General features: G+C 34.8%; 1 protein-coding gene across 5 annotated transcripts in view; it reads right to left on the reverse strand.

The window, feature by feature from the left end:
• Positions 1-637: 637 nt before the first annotated feature.
• VRK1 (VRK serine/threonine kinase 1) overlaps positions 638-24144 on the reverse strand; it is a 33672-nt gene continuing 10165 nt past the window's right edge. For 3 of the 5 annotated variants that reach the window (XM_053946302.1, XM_053946305.1, XM_053946303.1), the window contains exons 4-13: positions 23102-23171; positions 22617-22704; positions 21073-21181; positions 20840-20932; positions 19700-19832; positions 18329-18449; positions 17394-17452; positions 16365-16543; positions 12343-12436; positions 638-2360 (exon numbers count right to left, since the gene is read on the reverse strand). In XM_053946302.1, coding sequence (XP_053802277.1) covers positions 2278-2360; positions 12343-12436; positions 16365-16543; positions 17394-17452; positions 18329-18449; positions 19700-19832; positions 20840-20932; positions 21073-21181; positions 22617-22704; positions 23102-23171 — 1029 coding nt within the window. In that variant the 3' untranslated portion in view covers positions 638-2277. Of the gene's footprint in view, positions 2361-10097; positions 10294-12342; positions 12437-16364; positions 16544-17393; positions 17453-18328; positions 18450-19699; positions 19833-20839; positions 20933-21072; positions 21182-22616; positions 22705-23101; positions 23172-24144 lie in introns of those variants that run through there. The other 2 variants (XR_008431588.1, XM_053946306.1) reach the window with 2 other exon arrangements.

Here is a 24144-nt window from a genome sequence, read left to right on the forward strand (position 1 = left end):
TGACTACAATACTAGTAAGGACACTTGTCTTCATGGCACTGCTCAAGTGATTCTTGGAATGCAGGACCCTGCTGTTTTCTAATATTTACACACAACTGGAGTCATCAAGAGCAGTAAATGCAGTCTAAAGGCAGCTTGCTTCTTTTGTGTTAGGGGCTTTACTTTCAAACGGGGATGTCAACAAAAATCTGACTGCACCCTCTGCCTCTCATGAAGTGCTGTATTTCCCCATCAGTGCTTTGCAAAGCAGAGAGAACACGTGTGTGCAAGCACATACTGTATGTGATCCATACGGCAGCGCTGCGGGTATGATCACAGCATTCCCCTCCGCTCCTCCTGCCCGTCCCATGCTTTAAACACTACTGCAGTTACAGTGAGCTGGAGCCTGGGGCTTTGCAGTGCCCTGTGAACAGAGACAAGCCCTGAAACAACATTCACCTTGAATCAAAAGCACCCTTTTCCTTCACAGAACACCTGCCAGGACATCTTTTTCCAGGACATTTTTGGGGTGGGAGGAGGTAAGGGTGGCTTATGAAATTCACACCTCAAAACATTCTTTTCAAATATATGGAAATAAGTGTTTGTTCCATTTGGCTTTGGTGGTGTCAAAAGAAAACACACTGTTTGGAAACTTGGAAAGTAATCAAAGGAAGTTTACTGGTAAATAAGTTACTAAAAAAAACAAAATGTCAGACAACTGAAGTACAAAAGAATGACATTAGCTTTGAGTATGTGACAAGGAAGAGAATACAGTATGCCTTCCTGACAATAGCTATTCAGAACAGTGTAACATACTTTCTGAACAAAATGATTAAACGAAGTCATTAAAATGATAGTTTGATTTGAGGAGTTTTAAACATGAGAGAGGCTTTAGCAATCCTATTTTTACATCTGAAATGAAGAGAATGCTATGCTTAAAGTTGTCAGCCACACTTCACTAATACCCAGGAAAACGAGCCTAACACTCATCAGAAATGAGAAAGCATTTCTTAAATATGGTATTCCAGTTTTATTTCAAAACAACGGACCCCCTTGTTTCAAAACATAAACTCTTCATTCATTCATTCAACATTTCATGCTACAACATATTTATTTAATCTCATGAGTTGCTACGCAGACATTATACAATCAAGCAAGCTGGACATCCACACGAATACACTCTCACTGGCTCATATGGATTCCTTTTGGTTTGCCAAACTTTCGGTTGCCCCGATGAGAATGATGTTCATGCCTTATTATGTGTATGTTGCAGTAGATATATGAAAAGCAGCAGTACTGAATTCCAGTTGAATTCACACTGGAATTCAACACTCTATTTTTTGACTTATAACTCTGAAGAGAGGACTCAAAGCAAACCAAGGAAGTACTTGTACAAAAGGATTTGTAATATTACACGTTCCTCAAGTATTAAAAAGGTAAACCATTATTGCTGTGGGAAGCAGATGTGAGATATATCAGTGGAACTAGATCCTGCACAAAATTACTCACAATTATATTCTAGTCTTTTCACTAATATAAAAAGAAAACCTGAGGGTGTAGTTGAGAATAGGCGTTGGTTTTTGGTTAGTTCTTTTCTTTGCCCTGGGCCCTTTGTCTGAAATTCTAGTCTCTTTCTTTCCAGAGAAACTCTGAATAATTGGAAAAGTGATACAAGCACAAATACTATGCAAAAAAAAAAAAAAAAAAAAAAAAAAAAAAAAGGCTAAAATTCAGTACCTGTCTTCCAAAGAATTAAATGCATTTAATACAAACGAGAATGGAAGGACATGATTTTTGCCTTATGTTCTGTTTTTAATTCAAACACTTGAAATATATTTAAAAGCTATTTCTGCTTTTTCAGACTTCATCTCAGTGTGCATTTAAGTGACTACCAATATGACTTTACTCAGAACTGTGAGAAATCAGATGCAACACTGCTGTTTCTTATACAGCATCCATAATGAAACTATTAAATAAGGCTTTATCTCTACATTATAAAGCAGGAAAAAAGCACTCTTTTTTAGTTTGCCTTTAAGACATGAATTCATGTATATAAAGAAAAAAAATGCATCCCCCCTTCAAAAGCTGGCAAAATTTTGCATTAGTATTTACATGTACATAAATTATGCAAATATTTTAATAAAACATTTATTCTTCAAAAACAGGTACAAACAGCAGTCCATGTTTTTACCGGATTCGTCATTTAAAAAGGAAAGAAAAAGATTCCAGTGCTATCAACAACAAAAAAAAATCAGAAATGAGCCACAGAGCAACTTAATTTGTTGCTCCATATATTATTTACTTCTGGACTCTCTTTCTGGTTGCTGTGCTTTTCTTGGGTTTTGGTGAGGTCATCTTCTGGGATCTGGTAGCAATTGCATCTGCAATTCAAACAAAACAAAAAGACTGACAGTGTTAAATAAAATAACAAAAACAGACAACAAGATAAAACTTTTAGTTTGTAAAAGGACAGCTGAACTCATATCACTCATTGAGCTTTAAGTGGGGATAGGGAATATGCCATGAACAGAGGAGAATCTACAACTATTTCTGGGCACTGACCTCCTAAAAAACATGTTTTTCAGCTCAACTTCTCCAAGAGTATCATCACATGGAGTTGAGTCATTTTTTTAGCTCATCTTCACCAAAATAATTAGATCCTCTACAAAATCTACACCCCTCCTTCCTCCCCATGTGCCAACTTTTACTTTTATAATGCTTTCCAGTATTAAGCTATTTTTTGGACCTTGTGCTAAGCTCATCTAGCTCTGGGATCACAATTTAACCCCAGAGAGTATCTACCTACCATGCAGAGTTCATTCATTCAGTCCCCATCCCTTCCCAGTAGGAAGTAGAGGAGAATTTGAAGAAGGAAATAAATCCCATGGGTTAAAATAGGAACAGTTTAATAATTACAATAAAGTAAAATATAATAAAAAAGTAAAAAGAAAGACTAATTACCACACATGTTAAAAACCCCCAACCCACAAGTGATGCACAATACAAGAGCTCATCACTCAGTGACTGATGCCCAGCCTGCCCCCCAGCAGGTAACTGGCCCCTCCCAGCCAACTCTCCCAATTTATATACTGGGTATGACATTCCATGGTATGGATCCCTCTGGCCAGTTTGGATCAGCTGGCCTGGCTGTGCTCCCTCCTGGCTTCTTGTGAAGCTCCTCATTGTCAGAGCACGGGAAACTGGAAAGTCCTTGACTTAGGGTAAGCACTGCTCAGCAACAGCCAAAACATCTGTGTTATCCACATTACTCTCATACTGAATCCAAAACACAGCACTTCACCAGCTACTACAAAGAAAATTAACTCTATCCCAGCTGAAACTTAGCAACAAAATTTTGGTCTGGTATGTTCACAGTTTAGTGAAATGTGGCATCTTAGAGCATTCTGAATGGAGTTTATACAAGGGGAGGTAGAAGGCACACAGGTGAAAAAGGAAGGCAGATTTCTGTTCGACCATGTCAGCTGTTAAATCAGCTCAGCTTCCAGTGCAACTGTGCCTACAGATTCAAGCTATCACTTGACAATATTTTATTAACAAAGCTAAGGAATAATCCCATCTAAATAAGATTCCTAGTAAACCTGGCAGGCAGGTTGTTCAAAGAGACCATACCTAAAAGCAATAATAAAACCTCCCTGCACTTTGATTCTTGCCTGCCTACTACCAGGGAAAAGGAAGAAAACAAAACATCACTGCTCATTTCTGTGAATTGCATTCAACTGCAGTCACTTTGACAAAAAAATATTACACATAATAAAAATTTCTGCCATTTGCATATACAGTAACAATGAAATATTTTTCATCTCCTAGTCATGCAATTTTTAAGTTTTTTTTTCTTCTTAATCCTAAATTCCTCCTTGAAGATAGCATGCCTAACTACTTCAGTTCTTGCTTGTAAAACTATATATAATTCTACAATCCATGTCAAGTGTACAAGTAAAGAAAAGCAAAACTGAATTTCAGGGAAGTCCTGAAGAAAGAAGCTGCTTGGTTAAGACAACAGCCTTTGAGCAGTAGGAGTCACTGATCATTGAAGCTCAGTGAGTAAACTTGGGTGAATCGAGGCAGAGAACAATGTAAAACAAAGCTTTATAAAAGAAACCCAGCAATACTGTGTATAGTTCTGGGCTCTGTCCTACAAAAAAGGTCTGAGAAAAATGGGGAGAAAAAGTGGTTTCCAGTTCTCTAACAAAAACAAGTAGAAATTATTGAATTTAACTAGTTATCTGAAGAGAGTAAAAAAGAAAAAAATAGGAGACATACGATGTGCAAAAGGTTGCTGCATAAAATGAGTGTGATTTTCATGTCCGCAGTGGCTAGAACAACTACTAAGCTTAAGGGAAATTCATATTAGGTAATAAAAATACTAAAATACTGCCCCTTATTAAATCCTCTGTAATAGTAAAGACAGTTAAGTATTACAAGTGGTGTTTGACCAGGGAAGTTTCAGAATAATCATACAGGTTTTAAGACAAAATTTTAGCATCTATCAAGATTAATATCAACATAAATTGATTAGACTGGTGTATAGAGTGTATCTCTTCTTAATGTCCCTTCTCATTTTCCAATTCTACATACACTGTTTTGGAACTACACAAGGTTTACAACTAAGAAATAAAACTGTGCTCAAGTAAAAAAATCCAAGTTTTTATAAAATTACAGAAGTTTCTTTGGTAAAAACAAGCCACTACTTTCCTGTTTAAATTGCCTTCTTAGGAGGACAGTGAGAGATTTGGAAACATGAAAACACAACAACTGAACAGATAAAATCAGGTAGGATTTAGGTGACTTCTAAGTTACATCATAGGTTAGAATATCTGAAAACAGAGCCATGTAGAGATTTTAGACTGTCAACAAACATCAGGTAAGTGACAAATATCTAATAGCATGCTAGAAATGAGCCAACTATATCACTTCCACATGCTGAATCTACACCTGACAAAGGCTAAGTACATGCCAGTCTCCAGCTAATGGATTAAAGAGTTCCAGCAATTGTAGCTCTTAAATCAAATTTGTAGTCATGACCATTGAATAAAACACCTAACATCAAAAGAAGCGGTGGAGTACATTGATCAGACACTACAAGGTTTCCTTTCCCAAAAAGAACCCCAAACCTAATGTCTATGCATACGTGTGCACAATCTTACACACACATTTTGCTCTATGTTTACCTCTTTCAGAAACAAAGGTCAGTAAATCTGGAGTGGTGGATGATGTGGTGGAGTTCTCTGGAAGATATACTCTCAACTGGTATCCACTTAGATGAAGCTTAATCATCATTTCTGTGCAGACACCCCATATGCCACAGCAGGACAGTGTTAGGACTGATGTTGCTTTAATACAGGCAACTATACACCTGTATTAAATTATTCCAAACAGAAATATGTGAAATTGCCACAGTTAACCTGAGAAGTGATAAGGTAAGAATAATCCTGTCCCTAATCTACAATCTTATATATGCCACTGCATCAGATCTCAGTGCAATAAATTATTCCCAAGAATAATTTTGTTACTAATTTAAGTAATAAATACATACTTGTGGTTTCCAAAGCAGTTAAACTGAGAACTGCCAGTTCTTCAAAATTCTTCCTGATCACAGTATCCCTCTTCTCTTGTAAAATGTGTTTCAGGTATATTTCAGCTGTCTTTGGTGGTATTAAATAACCGAGTGATTTTGCTAGATGACTCTCTAGGAGACCCTTTTTCTGCAACTGCCCTTAAAAGTGTTCTATAATCATCAGATTGAAAAAGGAAACAAGAAAATAGAACCCATACATTTGCTATTTACATATGGAAGGAATAAGAAAATAGTGTTGGAAGCTGAAGACTACATTCAGCAACCAGCTGCAAACATCAGATGGGAACCTAGGCCAGGCTGCAGCATTTAATGAGTTGAACACCAACATTCTCCAATCACTTTGGGCAGTTTGAATATGGTGCCAATGAAGAGATACTTTTCTTTTGAAGAAGATAAAAGACAAAATCTTCTTTTCAGAAGATTGTAAGAAGATTAAGTCTTCTTTTAAGTAGACTCTTCATTCTTTTAAGGTAGAGTCCTCTGACAAACTCTTTCCCAGTTCAGCCAGTTCCCTGCATAACTGAAAAAACCTAGTGAATAACACTTCTCAGACAAGCATTTTTCAGTACTCTGAAGCTGCTGAAGAAATTGCAAGAGTGACAAATAGTAGTTGTGGTTAGTTGGCTTTTTCTGTTTTCACAGCAGCACTTTTTCTACAAGAATTCAGAAATACAACTCAGGAAAAAAAGGAGAGGCCAAAGAATGCAAATATGGACTTGAATTCCAGTAAATATATGACTGTGGGGTAGGGATGAGAGAGAAAAGTCAGTGAAATTGTGGGATGGAGCTCTGTTCTGCCAAGTATGCCCTTTCCTGCAAAAAATAAAGCAAATACTTTTCATATTCTCATAAGGAAAAACATCAGAACACAAGAATCTATTATTTATGACTTTATGTCTGTGTACTTCTTACAGATAACATCAAATATATAAGTGTTCTTTTAATAATTTTCATATAAAATTGTTCCAGATGAAACTGAAACTGGTTTACTTCTATTTGCAAAAATTGCTTCACTGAAGATATTTCAAAACACAATTGTACATAAACAGAAATCACTCGTCCCATGCAGCATGTGTCTGAAATTAACCTTCCTCTTTGCCACACAGCAATTTGCAGGAGGAAGGCAGTTTAATTCAAAACATTACTTGCAATCTTGCAAAAGGTTAGTTCCCTGTAAAAATCTGAGTCACTGCAGTATGATTTTTCTTTCCTGTAGAAAAATTTCACTTGCAAATTTTATATCTGAGTTTGAATTGCAATACTTGTTCAACATACTGCAATTCATCTTCAGGTCACAGAAAAACAACCAGAAAAGCAGACATAACTTTTTTTTTCTTAAATTACCTAGTTCTACATGTAATGTCATTATACAAAACCTTACATACAGAAAATTTTCGTTACAAGGTGTTTTGTTTTAATACTTTTTATTAGCATCGAACACAAGAAAGTCCCATTAAATGTAAAAAGGGAACATAAATGACTGACATTTTAAATGTGTTTAAGTGCTAGAAATGATCTGGAAATATTGTACAGAAACACGTCTAAAATATAAAGGTAGATTAAATAAGGAACTGTGTTCCAAGCACACACAGAAGTACACAGTAACACTCCCATACTTTACATGTTGGACTAATTTTTTCCCTTTATTACGATTAGTGTTCATATGTTCAAAGTAATTCTTACTGAATTTGTCACTTGCAAATTGCCAAGAAAACCCTACTATTCGTGAAGAACCAGAAAGATAAAATAAATGTAAACCAAATCTATTTTAACCTCTCTATCCACAATATTTAAAAATCTTTACTATTGAAAGCACCTCCTACCACACCTTTTCTAATTTAAATAGCCTTTGAAGATCCTCAAACAATCTTGGGCAGGCATAAAAAGACAGATCACTTCACGTTGTGTTTGAATATACTTAATGCAAAATATAGAAGTGAGCTTGTCAGTATTTCAGGCAACTGAAAACAGTATTTCTCTGCTTAAAACCCAGATCTTTCTGGTAATTTCTAGATAAAACATTGCAGCACATGTTTTTAACTTCTAAAACCAGACCACATAACTCTTGTACTAGAACATTTCACTTGCAGCATTCCTGAGACAGGAAAGGGAAGGCTAAGAAGGGCACAGAAAGGAACAGATCTTTCAGTCACCAAGCACAGAGATGGATACACAGTTTTAAAACTTGTATCTACTTCCTTCTGGAGTCTGTAACACATAGTAGTCAATACCAAATCCTCCACAAGAAGGAAGAGACATATTACACAATTAGAACTATTGTGCAGTACAAGTTCTACAGAAAATAAGTTTTTTAGAGTACAAGATTAATGCAATGTGGGCATTGGTACAGAGTAAAAAGACAAGTAACAAGTTGCACCATAAAGAAGCTCAAAAAAGATATGACTTGCTTTCTCCTAAAGTTTGGTGACAAGGCCAATAATTCTCTAAATGTAAAAATGAACCTAAGTGGACATTAAGTAATAAATCTTATTTGAATTAAAAAAAAAAGGTTTAAGACAATAACCCAGATACTGATTTATGCAATGCCATGCAAGGTAAATAAGTATAAAGCTAAGTACCTATTAACTGAGAAATAATATTAAACCACCATTTTAGAATGTTCTTCTAACCAATCCATCAGTATCACTGTTTTCATATTGGAGCTGTTCACATAGTTCTTTTTTTATATTGCAAGAGTAACCAAAGACTCCAGGTAAGGCCTTAACATGGTAGATGCTACCCAGCAATACAGACCTGCAGAATTCCCACCCTTAGTAGTATCGACTATTTTTAAAGTACATTTAAAAATACTGTATTTTCATTGTCATATCTACTTTAGTACTTTTCTTTATATGCCCTAATTAATAAATCCCAAAACTGTCTTTAAAAATTCAGAACAGAAAATAAAAAAGGCTATTCTAAAAAAATTCTGTATTGCTCTAATCCAATCTTCATGAACCCTGAGATGTAAAAAGACCTGCTGGGGTAGTTGTTTTATTTCTATTGGAACTTTGAACCTAGGATTATTCACAAATTCTCATGAAATCCTTGTTTTTCCATCATTTATGAGATTTTCACTGAGGATGTCTGTCTGCCTATTCCATCAAACTGATCAAAAATAAGCATACTAGTCCTATCATATTATGCACTACACCCCTGCAGGAGCATTGGTGGATATGGACAGTGTATGCCCAAGTTTGGTATTCTGTTTTAACAGTATCATCACTTATAAGCCTCTATATTTTACTACTGTACATGAAGGCAGCTAACACTGAAAATGGAGCTGCTACAGAGGGGGGTGGAAAAAGCTTCTCATTTAAATAGAAATCTTCTCTTCTGACAGCATTTTTCCTGGTGGAGATAGATTGGCTAATATAATACTTCAACGTCATCCATATTACTTTATAAAGGATAGCTTGCAAAATTCCCCTTTTCAGGAAAGCCTATGGGTTCATTATGTCAGGGAAAAAAAAAAAAAAAAAAAAAAGGAAAAGCTGATAACATGCTAATATAAAGAAAAAACAATTTAAGAATTTCACCAAACTTCAAGCAACTTATTTTGAAAGTCCAACACAGCTTGTTTCTCAAGGGCTTTTTGAAACTGTATTTCCAAATAGTCACTTGACTGCTCCAGAAACACTGATGGCTGACAGGACTGGAAGAGAAGGCCTTTAACAACCTCATCTGATGTGGCCACTCTTACACTGAGAACAACCAAGGGCAGCTGACAGCAGAAGCAAGAATTTCCAGATGATTGTCCTTTCTCAGTGCCATTCTTTCTTCTCCTACAAGTCTGGGGGCTCCCCAGCCCCAGCAGACTTCAATACTGGTAGACTTCCTATGGCCACTGAGCACCTTAGGGTACTCAAAATGCCACACAGCTGAGCAGGATCTTTTGGAGACAACTAATCTTTTGGACTGGACAAGACAAACTGCATAGTCAGATGTGGCTAATGCTGATGAGCTGAATAGCAAGAGGCTGCACAGCTCTTCTTGCTATTGCTTTCTGTTGAAACACTTACAAGATGTTGTTTGAATACTTGAAGAGCATCCACCATTCCACCATATTTAGGCCCCTTAGAAACCAATAATATAGAATTTCAGCAACTTTTAAAGCATTCCTATATAACTCAACCTCAAATTGTACAACTAAGAGGTATCAAGAAAATATCCATTTTACTGAACTTCAGGATTTAAGTCAGAGGGAAAACCATTTAATGGAGAAACAAGTCCATGGTAACACAAAACTAGTCAGATTTGGAAACACAGTTTTCAGTATTTCTATAATAATCAGCCCTTTTCAAACTATAAAAGCATCAGAATCAGAAAAGATTATGAAACAGTTGCCCTTTCCTTCAACACAGGTTTATGAATCATGTAATAGTTGGTAAAGTTTTTAATTCCAAATTTGGAGAGAACCAAATGAGTAAGTACATGTTATCACATTTCACCTGAAAGCATTTTATAGACTCCCTCTACTTGGTATTCATTAAATTGAGTAGTGTAAAAAGGTGAAATTAGAGCCATTTCATCTGTAACTTTATTGAACTAGCAAGTTTTTCTCATTTACGCTTATGCTGAAAATCTATACAGCCTCCCAAATACCTTTACTTAGTCTGAATAAAACTCATTGTTTACAAAAAGCTGATGTCACCACCTGGATTGCAATTCTTCAAGTTATTTTCCATCTCCTTCTATAAGAATTTCAATTTACAATCCTAGGAAAAAGTAGTACAATATAAGAAAAGAAAGTATGTTCTGTGTATGTGTATCAAATCACAGAAAATAGTTAACTGTATTAAGTATTTTGTTTTAAAGTCTTAGATTATATCTAAAATGCTAAAACTGCATCAGCATCATGTAAGATCATTCTATTGCTGTGAAAGAAAGTATAATCCAAGTAATAGTTTTTCAGCTAGTGACAGACTAGAGAATTTATAATAAATTGAAATCAATAAGTAAATAAATACACATTCAAAAAAGAGAAATAATCACTGGTCTTAATGATTAAAATTCTCTAATATGAACAGCTGAAAATGACCAAAGCAGAGTCAGCTCCTGGAATAACATTAGCTTCATTCCTTGTACTTGGTGCCACACAGTTTAAGTAAGTATACCAGGGTAAATCCAGAACTCACCAATATTATTACTGTCTTTGAAAGCTTACAGTTTCCCATCCTGCAATGCTCCATCAAACCGTTTTTAAACAAGATTTGTTTTAGGGTAGATTTCAGTCCTACTACTTTATTTTTAGACTATTTGACCACAGACAACATCTGGTATTTTACTTAAAATTCTAAATCAAAAATTCTTTAGGAAAAATATCTTTGCTATTACTTGAATTCAGTTCACATTCACATCAAGGCACTACAAGGTTGGATCCATAAAGCAGTTTAACTGGACACTCACCACCAGCTTTCCCTATACAGATCTATTGAAGATTTCTCACATTGGATTTTCAATAATCCTACTTTATCTGTCCATGACTTTTTCCATACTGCACTGAAACTATGCCAAATTATGTTGAAATAATAGCTTCAGCATTTTCTATCCTTATAGATAATCCTTTCCTTGACTTTAAACATGCTTGCTTTTGGAAGGTGCTGCTGTTAGCCCTTGGCTTTAACACTATGTGCAAAGGAATCCTGAGGAGTCAGCATGTTCTAACAGTGAACTGGACAAGACAGGAGGACAAAAATGAGAATGTGCAGAGAATGAACAATGGCAAAATGAAAATAAATTGGTTCAGCTACCAATTTTTGTCACTTAGCAATTCCATCAGCTTTGGGCACTACTTAATTGGAGCATAATCCTTTCTTACATAGGAAGTTGAAATATTTTAACTTTATTTAATAAAGTTAATCTAAAAAGAAATTGCAAAAGATCAAAAGCACTTGAACTGCTAAAGGTTCTATTGGGTATTTTATGTGACTGGGCTTTGGTAAGCTGAGGTCAGCTTCAGGGCTAGCCTCTGTGGGGAGAGGCCAGGTGCTCTCCTGTGCCTGACACAGCCCTTTCCAGCTGGCTCCAGTACAAACCCACTGTAGGCCAAAGCTGAGCCAAATTTGTTTGTGGCACCTCTGTGGAAAGATTTAAGAAAGGATAAAAAAAATCACTGGACAGGTAGAAAGGGAGTAGCAGTGCAGGGAGAAGAGTGGGAAAGAGCAGACAGAACACCAAAGTCAGAGGTGGAAGTGGTATTCCATTCCATATTCCCTGTAGCTCAGGAAGGACCCAGAATGGAGGAGATATCCCCTGCAACTCATGTGAGAGCCCAACCTGGAAAAAATGGGTATTTCCTGAAAAAAACTGGGCCACTTTTTTTTTTTTTTCACTGAAAGACTGCAACCCAAAAGAGAGAACCCACACTGGAGGAGGGGGAAAATGTAAGGATGAAGGAGCAGCAGACACCACAGCACACTTCCCCTCCATGACCCCGAACAAGAAGAGTGGTAGAGTTTAGGGTGAAGCAGTTAGGTTGAGCTTGGGGGAAGGGGAAGGAAAGGTGTTTTAATATTTGTTGCTATGCAAATTTATTTTAAATTTGCAATATATTACATTTATTTTCCCCAAGTTGAATCTGGTTTGACCAAAACAGTAAACAGTAAAAATCTTCATCTTTGTTTTAATTATTGGGTTTTCTCATCCTATTTTCTCCTTCTGTCCCACTGAGGAAGGGAGCAAGTGCCTGTGTGAGGCTCTGGACTTTAGCCAAGATATCCTGCCACACCAGTACATGTGACTGTCAGAACAATCTTTTGACTTACTAGAAATAGCAGCTTTCTTTTTCTTTGGACTTCCTGTATCTTCCATTTTTGCCTCAGTGCTCTCACTGGCTGCAGCTGCTGCCTTACTTCTTTTCTGAAAAAAAAAAAAAATTAGAAAAAAAATAGCAGTTGAACTCAAGAGCAGGAAAGACCATGTAAAGCAGAAAATATCCTCACAACATATTTCCTTATTTTATATTATATATTATAATATGTTTCAGTCATAGAAAAAATGTATTAACACAGAATACTGGTACTAAACCATACACAGTTTGTAACAACAGTTCCCTAATCTGCAGATCACTTTAGCAGTTGAAATTTTGATTTAGGAAAACATGAGGTGTTGTGATCATAATCTGGGGTTTTTTTATCATACACTGAATAAATGTTACAAAAGGAACAATCTGAAAAACTTAAAGAACACATAACATTTTATCCCAAGTTCATATTAATTGGGTTTTCTAAAAAAATTACACCACATTAAATTCAAGTTTGTTTGGATCTTCGCATCTTAAGGCTTTCTTTGCACAGCTCAAAAGCAGCTAATACTCACTGACAGTACTTTTTTTTTTTTTAATAGCAACTATGGGTTCTGTTCTAAAGAGAGGTATTTGAAAAATCTGAACTCTCTTCAAGGTACATTATCTTAAAACCTCTAAATGGACAGAACTCTTATTATCTGTGTATTACAATCTTACTATTGCAAAGCATTCCTGAAGTAGTTATGGAAAACTATTGTTTTAAAGCTATGATTTTTGCAAAAGATGAAGTGACCTGCATCAGGCATACATGACAAGCATTGAACACTGGAGAAGTTTTACTTTCCTTTTTCTTTATTTATTTTTTAATTGTGTGAGACTAGAGCTTTACTAATACAGCTTTAAAAGTGGCTACAACTTCACACAGCTCACAGGAGAAGGGGAGAGTGCATTACATCTTTCCTTTCCAAAGTGTTGCTTCATGATTACCATCTAAACCCTGCTGGGCTGAACAGATTGGTTCGATAATTACATACAATAACTGCAGTGGGCAGGTAACCCTCAGCTGGCACAGGGCAGCTCCCCTGTGAGAACTTCCATATGCAAACTGCACTGATGGAGTGCATTAGGTACATCTTTCCTGCCGGTGCACAGGCCTGATTACCGCCAGCCAAGACTCCAAGGTTAGCATGTCAGCAGATTTGTGATGCATTAGGCAGGAATAAACACAGACACTTTTGTTCATTCTGACCAAAATTAAGGAGGACTATTTAAGCACTGTACTGCTTTTATATGAGAGATAATGCATTCCTCCCAGTTGTACTAGGAAACATTTTAAATGCTCATCAGAAAAACAGATATTCAATATATATTACGCAAAAGCAAAATACATTTATCTTGTTTCCAAGCTTATTTAATAAAAAGTGGTTTCTTATCTTGATGCAGGTGAATTACATAGCAGTAGAAATCAGGCAGCATTCATCTGACAAAAGCAACACCTGCACAACTGAACCTGAACATTTGAAGGAAACACAAATCACCAAGATCTGTATTTTTCCAGGCTATTTTACTCCCAATATTTCCCAGACACTCTTCAGCACTGAACAACATTAAAATGTGGTCCTTGCTCTAAATAATTTAGTCTAGAGCTTGAAATACTCCCTTCAATACGTGGTACTGTTAGCTTCTCATTTGTCTAGAACTACTAGAGAATACCACACTCACAAACTAGCATGTTTATTATATAGAAAAAAAAAAAAAGTAAAAACCTTGAGCACAGCTGTGGAATATGTGTCATTTACTCATACATCTGGGGAAACTTGAGACATGATATAGAAAATAAAATCCTAACTTTTAATACAGCCAACATCTGTGACTTTTACCCAGATATCAGTACTGAGAATGACTGAGATTCCAGAACAACCACGTTTATATGTAACCTATAAATGCCCATCATGGCTCAATTAGCTGATAGCACAGGAGAATCCTACATTCTAAGAATGTATTTACACAGAAGCTAAAAATATTATCTCCTAGCTATGAAACACCATAACTTCAGAACATCAAATTTATTTAAGAAATAAATAAGAAAATATTTTAAGAAAATATTATGATTTTAAAATATTATCTGTTTTAAGAAAATATTATGGTAGATTGCACCAAAAGAAATGAAGAATAGGTGGGTTAAGACCTGCTGTTATTAAAAGATCAGTAGAGACAAAATGTCATAGATATTTTGTGTCAGAGGTCACAATCTCCTCAAGGGTGGATGCCAGAACTGTGTTTTTCAAATTAGGCATTAAGCATGTCAAAAAAAATTCAGCATGTGATAGAAGATCCTGGCTTTCAGAGGCAAAATGCTACTGATCAATGGCAAATTACCTTTATGGAGAGTAGTTTTAATGAAGGAATTTGGAGGTCATCTTTAAAACACTAAGTCATCTTCTACCCTAGCCTATACTGCAAGGCCTACAAAACCCAGCATAGAAGGAACAGTCCTCTGTCCTGGTGTTTGGTCAAAAGCAAGAAGGTTATGATGTCCATCAATCTTATTCTGTCCAGACACGCTAGCAATAGCTGGCATGAAGTAGCATCAAGTCCACTGAAATATGAAGCAGACAGCTGAAAACACTTACTCAAGTGGGGCAGTAGCACTCCCCGTTTTATCTAAGTGCTTCATATTTGTGACAACGGAGTAAGCTGACCATGTATATGGTTCTCAAAGTATATTAAAAAAAAGAAACCCAATGGAAAGGCTAGCTTCTATTTGATGTCAGGAGGTAATAACCTATGGAAAAGGATTATCCCACCACTTGCGAATGGTCCTGACTGATACAGGCTAAAAAAACAAGATTTTTGAAGTTTTTATTCCATTGCAAATGTGCACCAGACATCTCTGCTGGACAAGGACGTTACAGGTCACAGATGTTGGCTCTGCAGCAGGCCAACTTACTCAGCAAAGAAACCAGCCAACCATTAAAGACAGATTATTTTTTCCCCAAGATACAGGTCTCAAGCCATATCAAACCACAGGGGGAACAGAACTTACACTATCAAACTCCACTTTTGGAGGGACCTTTACACTCAGTTCAGCAGAAAATATTAATATAGAGACCACAGCTGTATGATTTTAGCCAAAATACTATTTACTGGGCAAAAAGATCTAAGAAATGCTGAACATACATCTTCAGAAGACTTTAGAATCCTACAGGGATTTTATTTTCCTGCTTTCCCCCCATCTTTAACTCCCTGCTGATCATGTCAGTAAGCAAGCAACATACTTGTACTATTATCCTGTATTATAATTCTCAGTTCCCTGGTTCATCTAAAGGAACCAGTAAACTGCCCAGCTGCTATTAACAAATGTAAATAAAGAAGTAATAAACGCAGTTTGAAGTAGAAGATGATAGCTACTGTCCCATTATGTGGCCACCTTTTTATGGGTATAAGCAGCTTTAACTATACACTTTCCCTAAAGCTTAAAAAGTCCTTAATACTGTATTCAAATTGGAATTCAAGTCCAGAGTTTAAGGCTTCTTAAATACAAGGAAGAAAATACCCCTAGCCTACCAATACTCACAAAAAACGTATTAGATTAGTGAAATCAATATGTGAATTCCAGAAACAAACACTTGGCATAAAGATGTATACTTAAAACTAAGCTGTGAATTAGTCATGGAAAGGAAACTAATATGAAACAAAATTGGACTAATCTTACATGTACTTTGATTAATCTGGAGTTTTACCAATTTAAAGAAATAAGTAAATTAACCAAATTAATGTTCAAACATCATTATATCTAGATATACAAATTTTGTTATCTAAGATACTATCTACTATGACAGGACCTCTATAAACATCATTCTGTATTGAGTTTTATTAACAATTGGTTAAGTTTAATTAGAAAAATAAAGTGTGGAACTAGGACTTTAACCTTTTACTATTTAATTATTTGCTACTGTATTAAGTTATGACACCTACTTCCAACACTCTTAACTCTTAACCAAATGGAATAAAAGATGACATGAATTTTTAGAGTAAAACCTTTTGCACGGGTTTTCTTTGAAAGTCTCCATTCTCTGCCAAGCCAAAGTCAAGCACACCATCATCTTTTTGTCCAATGGCCTTGAGACCTTGCAGAAGTATTTCTCGGAAATGCTGATAAACAGGTTTCTCTTCATAGCTGAGTACCTTCACCTTTTCCATATATTTGGCTATTTCATCTAAAGAAACGGTACCTCCAATTAATTTTTATTTGAAAACATTTTAATCATTCACTTTTACTACAAAAGAGACAGAAATTATGCATGCACTACTTATGCTATTCTTGAAATGGTTATTTATAAACTCATAATAATTATGTCTTTACTACACATTTTAGAAAAAAATTATACCAAGGTTCATTACCCAGTGATGACAGCATCACTGTTTTTTACATGTTTATTGCAATGAAGAAAACAGTCAGTTGTAAAAAACCCTAATAGGCCAATTTTCACCAACGAATGCTTATTTACATAATATTTCTTATGTCTATATTTAAAAATGTGGAAAAGGAAATTCAATGTTATCTCAGAACTTCATCAGTTCAAGACTGAAACATATACTAAATAATACATGAAACATTAGACCACTGAAAAAACAAACAAGTCACACTTGAATGAGAAAACTCTTCTGATCACCAGGAATAGCTGAAAATAAGTAAATAGTAAGATCCCAGGAAAGTGTATTTCTAATAGAGTCAGTTTTAAAAAAAATAAATAATGTACTCAGCAAATCACCTGTGCCAAATAGGAACAATCTATACTTCAAGACTGCACTACTTCTTAAATTTCTGTATCTAAAAATCAGTTGCAAAAAACCAATTTACACATCTCGTGTTTGAATGAAATTAATACTGTGCTTAACCAGAAACAACAGAGTGTCTGTTAGTGTACTAACGGCAGCCAAAATAAGGGTCTAGACTTCTGTTAAGCAACAATCTAATTCATGCCACTTCATTGTTCCTGATTGAATGGAAGAATTAAAATAGGTAAAAAGTTCAGTAAATAAGTATTTTTAAATTGCTCCTCTTACCTGGTTTATTTTTCCCAGGAAAGCATTTGTCCATCAAAATGGAAATATTATCTCTACATCTGAAAAACAAAACTAGTCAAAACTACTGTTTCTTTTGAATTTTCCATCTTGTCCTGTTCTGATAAACTATTTAAGTACCCAGTTTGGGCCACTGTCAGATATATGAAACACTAGTGCATAAGCCTCTGTTATGACTTAGTATAGCCATTTGTAGGTGTGCAGCACATTTGAGAACCTGATGAATGCCAGACGTGCCATCTGAAACAGGTTTTGATTCTCAAAAGCAAGTAGAAGACTGAAGAAAAAGAACTGGTCCATTTTCAACCCTCACATACTGATGCTAAGGAAGTCAAATTACAAATATTTGTTAATGAGACAGAAACTGCTGCACTGGGACAGCTCTCTTCATATTAAATATGTGGCACGAGAAGGCTGATCTGGGTTGAGGGGAAGATGAAGGCATGTTGACATTGGGGCTGAAGGACAAAATGAAAAATAATTTTAAAATCCTGTAACAGTAGTGCTCTAGCTGGAATGATGCTCAAAGGCATTTAAGATTCCCCTTTAACCTTCATTTCTGCCACATGCATGAGAGCATGGTGTTAAAGGGACTCACACTCCACACTTCTCTTCCTGTAAAGCACAACTGATGGTTACCTGCATCCTGCTAAGAGTGCTTTTGGCTTCACCATGGCAATTTCTAAAGTGCCAATACTGCAGTGGAAAAATAAACATCTCACACTTGCAAAAGAAACCAGCAGAACACTACAAGTGAAGTTTAACTACATGTCAAGGATACATGAGACACAAAAGGAAAATTAGAGGTATACAAAACAAAAGCTACTCACCAAAAGGAAACATACTCAAAGTACAAAGCATTTCTAGAGAAAGACCTTTTTATTTTCAAAAAAGAATGAAAACAAATAGTTTCTCACCTGATTTTTGAGTCTCTGACAAAATTTGGATCTTTCAAATTATCTTCCCATGGTAGATGGCCACTAAGCCAATGAATCATACAGTAACCCAAGATCTCCAGATCACCACGTCTTGATGGTGCTAAATATATATGCATATACAAAAAAACCAACCATAACTTTAGTTAATAAAGTACACACAGTTTAATCACAGCAAAAATTTATAAATATGTTAAGACAATGCTAACAGTACTGTATCTGTTACTTATGTCTTTATTTTAGCATGAAAGCTAGGAAGGAAAAAACATTGTTCCTACATCTGGAAGGATCACTTAATTTTCAAGCCCTTTATCAATTTCTATTCAAAGACATGACATGCTGCAGTTATCCCAATTTGGGAAGATTTTTAAGTACTCAAGTTGTGGAAAAAATAGAACAAGTTACTGAAGTGATTGACTTTCAGTTCAAAATAGTTTTTACTTCCCTTTGTCTATAAAAAGGTAAAAGTGCTGAAACCTCCACCTCCCCCAAAAATATTCTACAATGTTGAGTTATTTTACGTGGCCTGAAAACTGAACAAAGGACCACATGAGATCAGATCCCAAAGCCTTCACAAAAAAATCCCACCTAGAAATAAGCAACAACAAAAAAACCCCACCAAAACAATTCACATATGAAGGGATCACAGACTACAATAGAAATATAAATTGGCAGATCAATTTGTCTTTGGTTATGTTCAGCTTTAAGCATGCTCAATTATACAATCATTTTCAATAACTGTTATTTTTGCTGAAAACACTCTTATGCTAATAAAGCAAAATTTAAGAAGTAAGAAAATGAAGTTGATATTCACTATAAATCCTCAATGATTAATCAGACATAAACCTGTCCTTTACGTATTCAACCTTTTCTCACTTCGTGTTTTTTGATGTTCAGCAACTATAGGCATAATTAATTAATTAAATTACATTTTTTGAGTTACAATAAAAAGTATTTTCACACTGATAACAGCAACGATTTTTCTCCTAAAACCAGGACCTATTTTTCTATCAAGATCTCAAAAGCACTATTCTATTTCTACTTGGCTATTAAAAAGCAATATGCTGAACCTCTTATCTTTATAAATTAAGGAGCTCTTAAGAAAGTTACATTAAAAATACAATTAATAAAAGTTAGTAAATAGAGAAAAAGAAAAATGTCAGCATAGCCCATAAACAACAACAAAAAAAAACACCCCACAAAAAAACAAACAAAAAAAAAAAACAAACAAAGAAAAACCCCACATATTTTTTAGAATCAGAAACCTGGTTTATTTGCTGCACTGAGTTTTGTGAAGTCATTTATTTAAAAAAAGGATATGCAAATGCCTAATGTGGAGTTTTACATCCTTACCCACACCCTTGTGTGCATCAATACTGGTATATTCAATAGTTCCATCATGGCACCTTTTAGGATCTTCCTTGTATACTTTGTGAACTCCTTCAGGACAGTATCGGTAGGCAAGCCCATAATCCACCAAGTACACCTAGTAATTTCCACAAAGCATTCCAAGGTTAAAGAACCATAAGTACAAAAAATACACAATTAATAAACACAACTCTCAACCATTCTCACAACTTCTTTGGAAGTATTAAGAACCGTGAGTTGTTCAACTGTGAATGATTCGCAGTACTTTATTAACCTTAACGCACATGATTTGAAAATAATGTGTCAGTTAGGTTTCATTGTTTTCCATAAAGCAGTCTGATCTGGAAGTCATTTCTTGCTGCTACAAAAGGCAAGTATAGTACAATAGTTATTACCAGTAAAATGAGATTGAAAAAAAGAAAAACAAACCCAAGTAACAAGCAAAAAAAGAAGTAATGTCCATAGAGTTATAAACACGTTCACTGTGCTACCCTCTTTAAAGTCAGTTGACCCATTTGAACAATACTGCATACTACTACTTCTCAATAACAACACAGTTACTTTAAGAGAACTGAAATTACTTATTATTTTACATCTTGCACAAGCTAAAACATTTGAGCAAGAACAAAACCATAATTTGAAACTCTAATATGCATTGTTTGAATAGTAAAGAGAGTTAAAATGCAGAAAAATGAAAGACTTCCATAAATCAAGTGGAACAATCAACACTTTAAAGACCAATTTTTCCAAGTAACAGAACACTTATCTGATGGATTTCTTGAACAAAGCAAAGAGGTAACAATGCAGACAGGCAAACATAATTTACCAGTGTGCTACATAATTTTAGGCTTCCACCTGCAAATACCTATTTGTGAGTCAATTTTTTTTTTTAATCTCGAGAATTTCTCTAGAATACTATTTAGGCCAAATAATCAATTGATAACTGTCCAGCAAAATGCATTAAGAAATCATAAAATATTAACTAGATATAAATGTCAAGCAGAAATAATGTTACCATATGCATTCTTAAAAATGAGCTTCTGCTAGATTTCACAAGTTCAAAACACTTTCATTGTTGTCAAATAGAAGGTTTAAAACATGAGGAGGAAAATGCATTATAAATACCTGATTAGGGTTCTTGTAACTCAGAAGGAGGTTTGAGGCCTTGATGTCTCCATGCACATATTCATGCTCATGGACATATTCCAGGATATCAAGCTAACAAAACAAAAGTCATGTAAATGCAATACCCAGGTCTGCCCACCAGAGGACCTGGACTCGGCACAAAAGTGGGACTGAATGAGACATTTACACAGGGAAGACAGATGGAGAAAACAAAATGTATTTTTTAAACTTACTATTCTCAGGCCTAATTGTAGTACAGTCTTATGAGAAAATTGTTTTGCATTCTCTTCATACATCTTCTGGAGATCTCTGTCAAATCGGTCCATTATCATAAATCGATAGCTAAATTCGAGGAGGGGGGAAAAAAATATCAAAGTCAAAAAAACAGCAAAGTTACTGAATTGTACTTAGAGAAAATTTTTTATTTGTGTGTTAACTGTACTAATTAGTGATTGAATACGTCTCTCTCAAAAGAAAGTGTGGGAAATACTTGAAATACAGCATTTTTTTAACACTGTACCTCAATTCTTACCTTTTTCACATCAGCTACTCAAATGTTCATCCATCAAAAGAATTGCTCTATACTCTAATCATGCAACAAAATAACAAGTACTCACAGAAAAAAAACATCCCTATTGTCTAACTCACTATAGGCAAAATGAAGCATCATCTACTTACAAAAATACATTTTTTAGATTTTTTAAATGGCTAAGTGATTTAACATGTTCACTTACAATGTTCCTTTACTGAAATCTATTGCAAACTTTTTTTGATCTATTGTTAACAACAAAAGCTTCTCACTTGCCAGAGGTGTCCTGATATCCATTGCTATAGCCAAACTGGTTCTAGAACCATGAGAGTTCATAGTGGCTATATTAAAGAAATTAATGCACCAAACACTGAATGAGAAGTCACTTTTATTTGCAGGATAAAAAAAATGCTATGTTTACTTTTGCTCTCAAAATGAATTTTGTTTTTACATTAGGTTAGTTTTACAGTTAAGAATCTATTGAAACACCAATATTTCTGACACACTAAGGCATCCACCCTGACGGCTCTATGCAGTGAGCCACACAAAGAAGCCTGACCTACTGCAAGCTGCCAGAGAACTGCTAAGACTCCTCTGCAGCACAGCTGTTTAGAGAATAGCCACTAGGAAACAAGGACTATTACATAAGCAGGCATTAGCATCAAAGACCAAGTAACAAAAACCTTTCCTGGCATGGAACAATACTAAAAACTATCCCTAGACTTAAAAGAAATTTAACATGAGACTAGCAATTATTCCAGCTCACAGATTAAGCCAGAAAAAGCTCCACCCCTACGGAAAATAGAAGAGATTTGAGAGACCACTAAATCCTTAATATTTGCGAGTGAAAATACACTTTAAGTGCACACAACAAGAAAAACTTGAGTCATGTTATTCCAGGACTTGTACATTAGAAATTGACTTTGTTTTAATTACAATATCAAAAGCTTCTAAACCACATATACATAAATAGCATCATTCTTTTACAGCAACATTCACAATGAATGAAATCTCAATTATAAAGACTGTAACAAACACAAATAGGAGTAACAAACAGAATACAAACAAAATGTATCTATTTTCACAGTTCCTAAACATACCTTTGCCATGCACATGAAAATTTGTAGCAGAAGTTAACAACACGAAGACAAGCAGAAAATACACCTTGTATTTTCTTACTTAGGCTAAAAGAGATAATGTTTGTGGATGAAATAAATTCCAATATATGTCAACAAAATATATATTCACCTTTTTCCATTTCTTTCATGCAAGCCAGAACCCCAATATCTTGGTACACCTAAATATTTCAGTTTATGGGACTTAGTCCACTTCTGAACTGAAAATACAAATAAAGTTAAGTTCATGAATTTGCATGAGTAGAGACTTACATAAAAAGGGAGTAGTCACATCACTTACAGTTTCTGCATACCTGTGAGCTGCTTATTTCATGGAAATGTATATGCAAAGTATACAGGAAAGTTAATCACATATCTATTGTAAGGACAGAGATGCGACTCAAGTTTAAATTTAAACAATACTACCAACAGAACTACAAAGAACTTCTTACCAAAACCCTCTAATTTACTGTATATCTGAATTCAATTTCAATAATTTAAAAATTATTTTGAAAATTACCTGAAGAGATTCTCAAAGTTCAACCTTACTTTACTTCTACAGGCTCTGTTTTCATAAATGGTTGTAGGTCATTAAAAACATTTTAATAGACTGCTTACTTTCATCTGGCTTAGCAGCTCGCATGTAGAACTTTAACTCAGTAAAAAGAGGTCCATTCTGGCTGGGTTCCTTTAAGACAATTTAAAATTCATTAAAAACTGCTGTGTTAATGCCTAATAATTATTAAAAGCTGAACCATTCACCCTATAAAAACATACCCTCCCTCAAATGCTCTACCTGATGCTGATGAACTCACTAGAATATCTTATTATAAAAGAAATTTAGCTCTAAAAGCTATTTTTATTATAAATGGCTTGACATTAAGGGTATCAAAAAATACTATGCCACAGCAAAAGAGTAAAGAATAAGAAATTAACTGAAATGTATAGAAATATTAACAATTATTGGCAGAAGTTTAGCAGAGAACATGTTATCTCAGATTCTCCAGATTACAGTTGGATTGCATCAGTTGTAGTAGCCTTTAGTGATTTTAAAATAACACCTGAAATGATTCAATGAAAAAATTTTAACAAAAGTTAAATTCTTATTGAACATAAGGCATTTTGTTCCCTTCATACATTATTTGACCAAAATAAAAATAACAGAGGATTTCAAAATTTCTCTGAATTATAAGAACTACACCTATTTCGATTTCAGAAATACCTTGTATTTAGTACATTTCAGTTCCATTTCCAAGAACCATTGAAATACATGGTTCCATGGTAATGGTTCCACGGTAATACATGTAACCATGTATTAGAAGTTCAAGGGAGAAATTCCTATAAAAACACCAAAGATTTGAAAAGAACAGCATTTGGGCAACTATCTTGATTCTACATTTCCAGAACATGGTAAAGAAAAAAGTGAAAAAAACCATTATCTCAATTCTTGTAATTTTTAAGTAACTGATTTTGAGATGAGCTTAAGCAATTTATTTTTGTCTAGTTACTCATATATATCCAAATTCATTCTATCTCTGTGAAAATACCCATTTTGGTATATCCTACACTTAAAAAATAACTTGCAAAGAACCTCAAGAATAATACAATCACATGACATTAGATACACACCAATCTTAAATGGGTTTAATTTTAACTTTTAA

The sequence above is a fragment of the Vidua chalybeata genome, chromosome 6 (genome assembly GCF_026979565.1).
Source record: "Vidua chalybeata isolate OUT-0048 chromosome 6, bVidCha1 merged haplotype, whole genome shotgun sequence".
Classification (NCBI taxonomy): domain Eukaryota; kingdom Metazoa; phylum Chordata; class Aves; order Passeriformes; family Viduidae; genus Vidua; species Vidua chalybeata.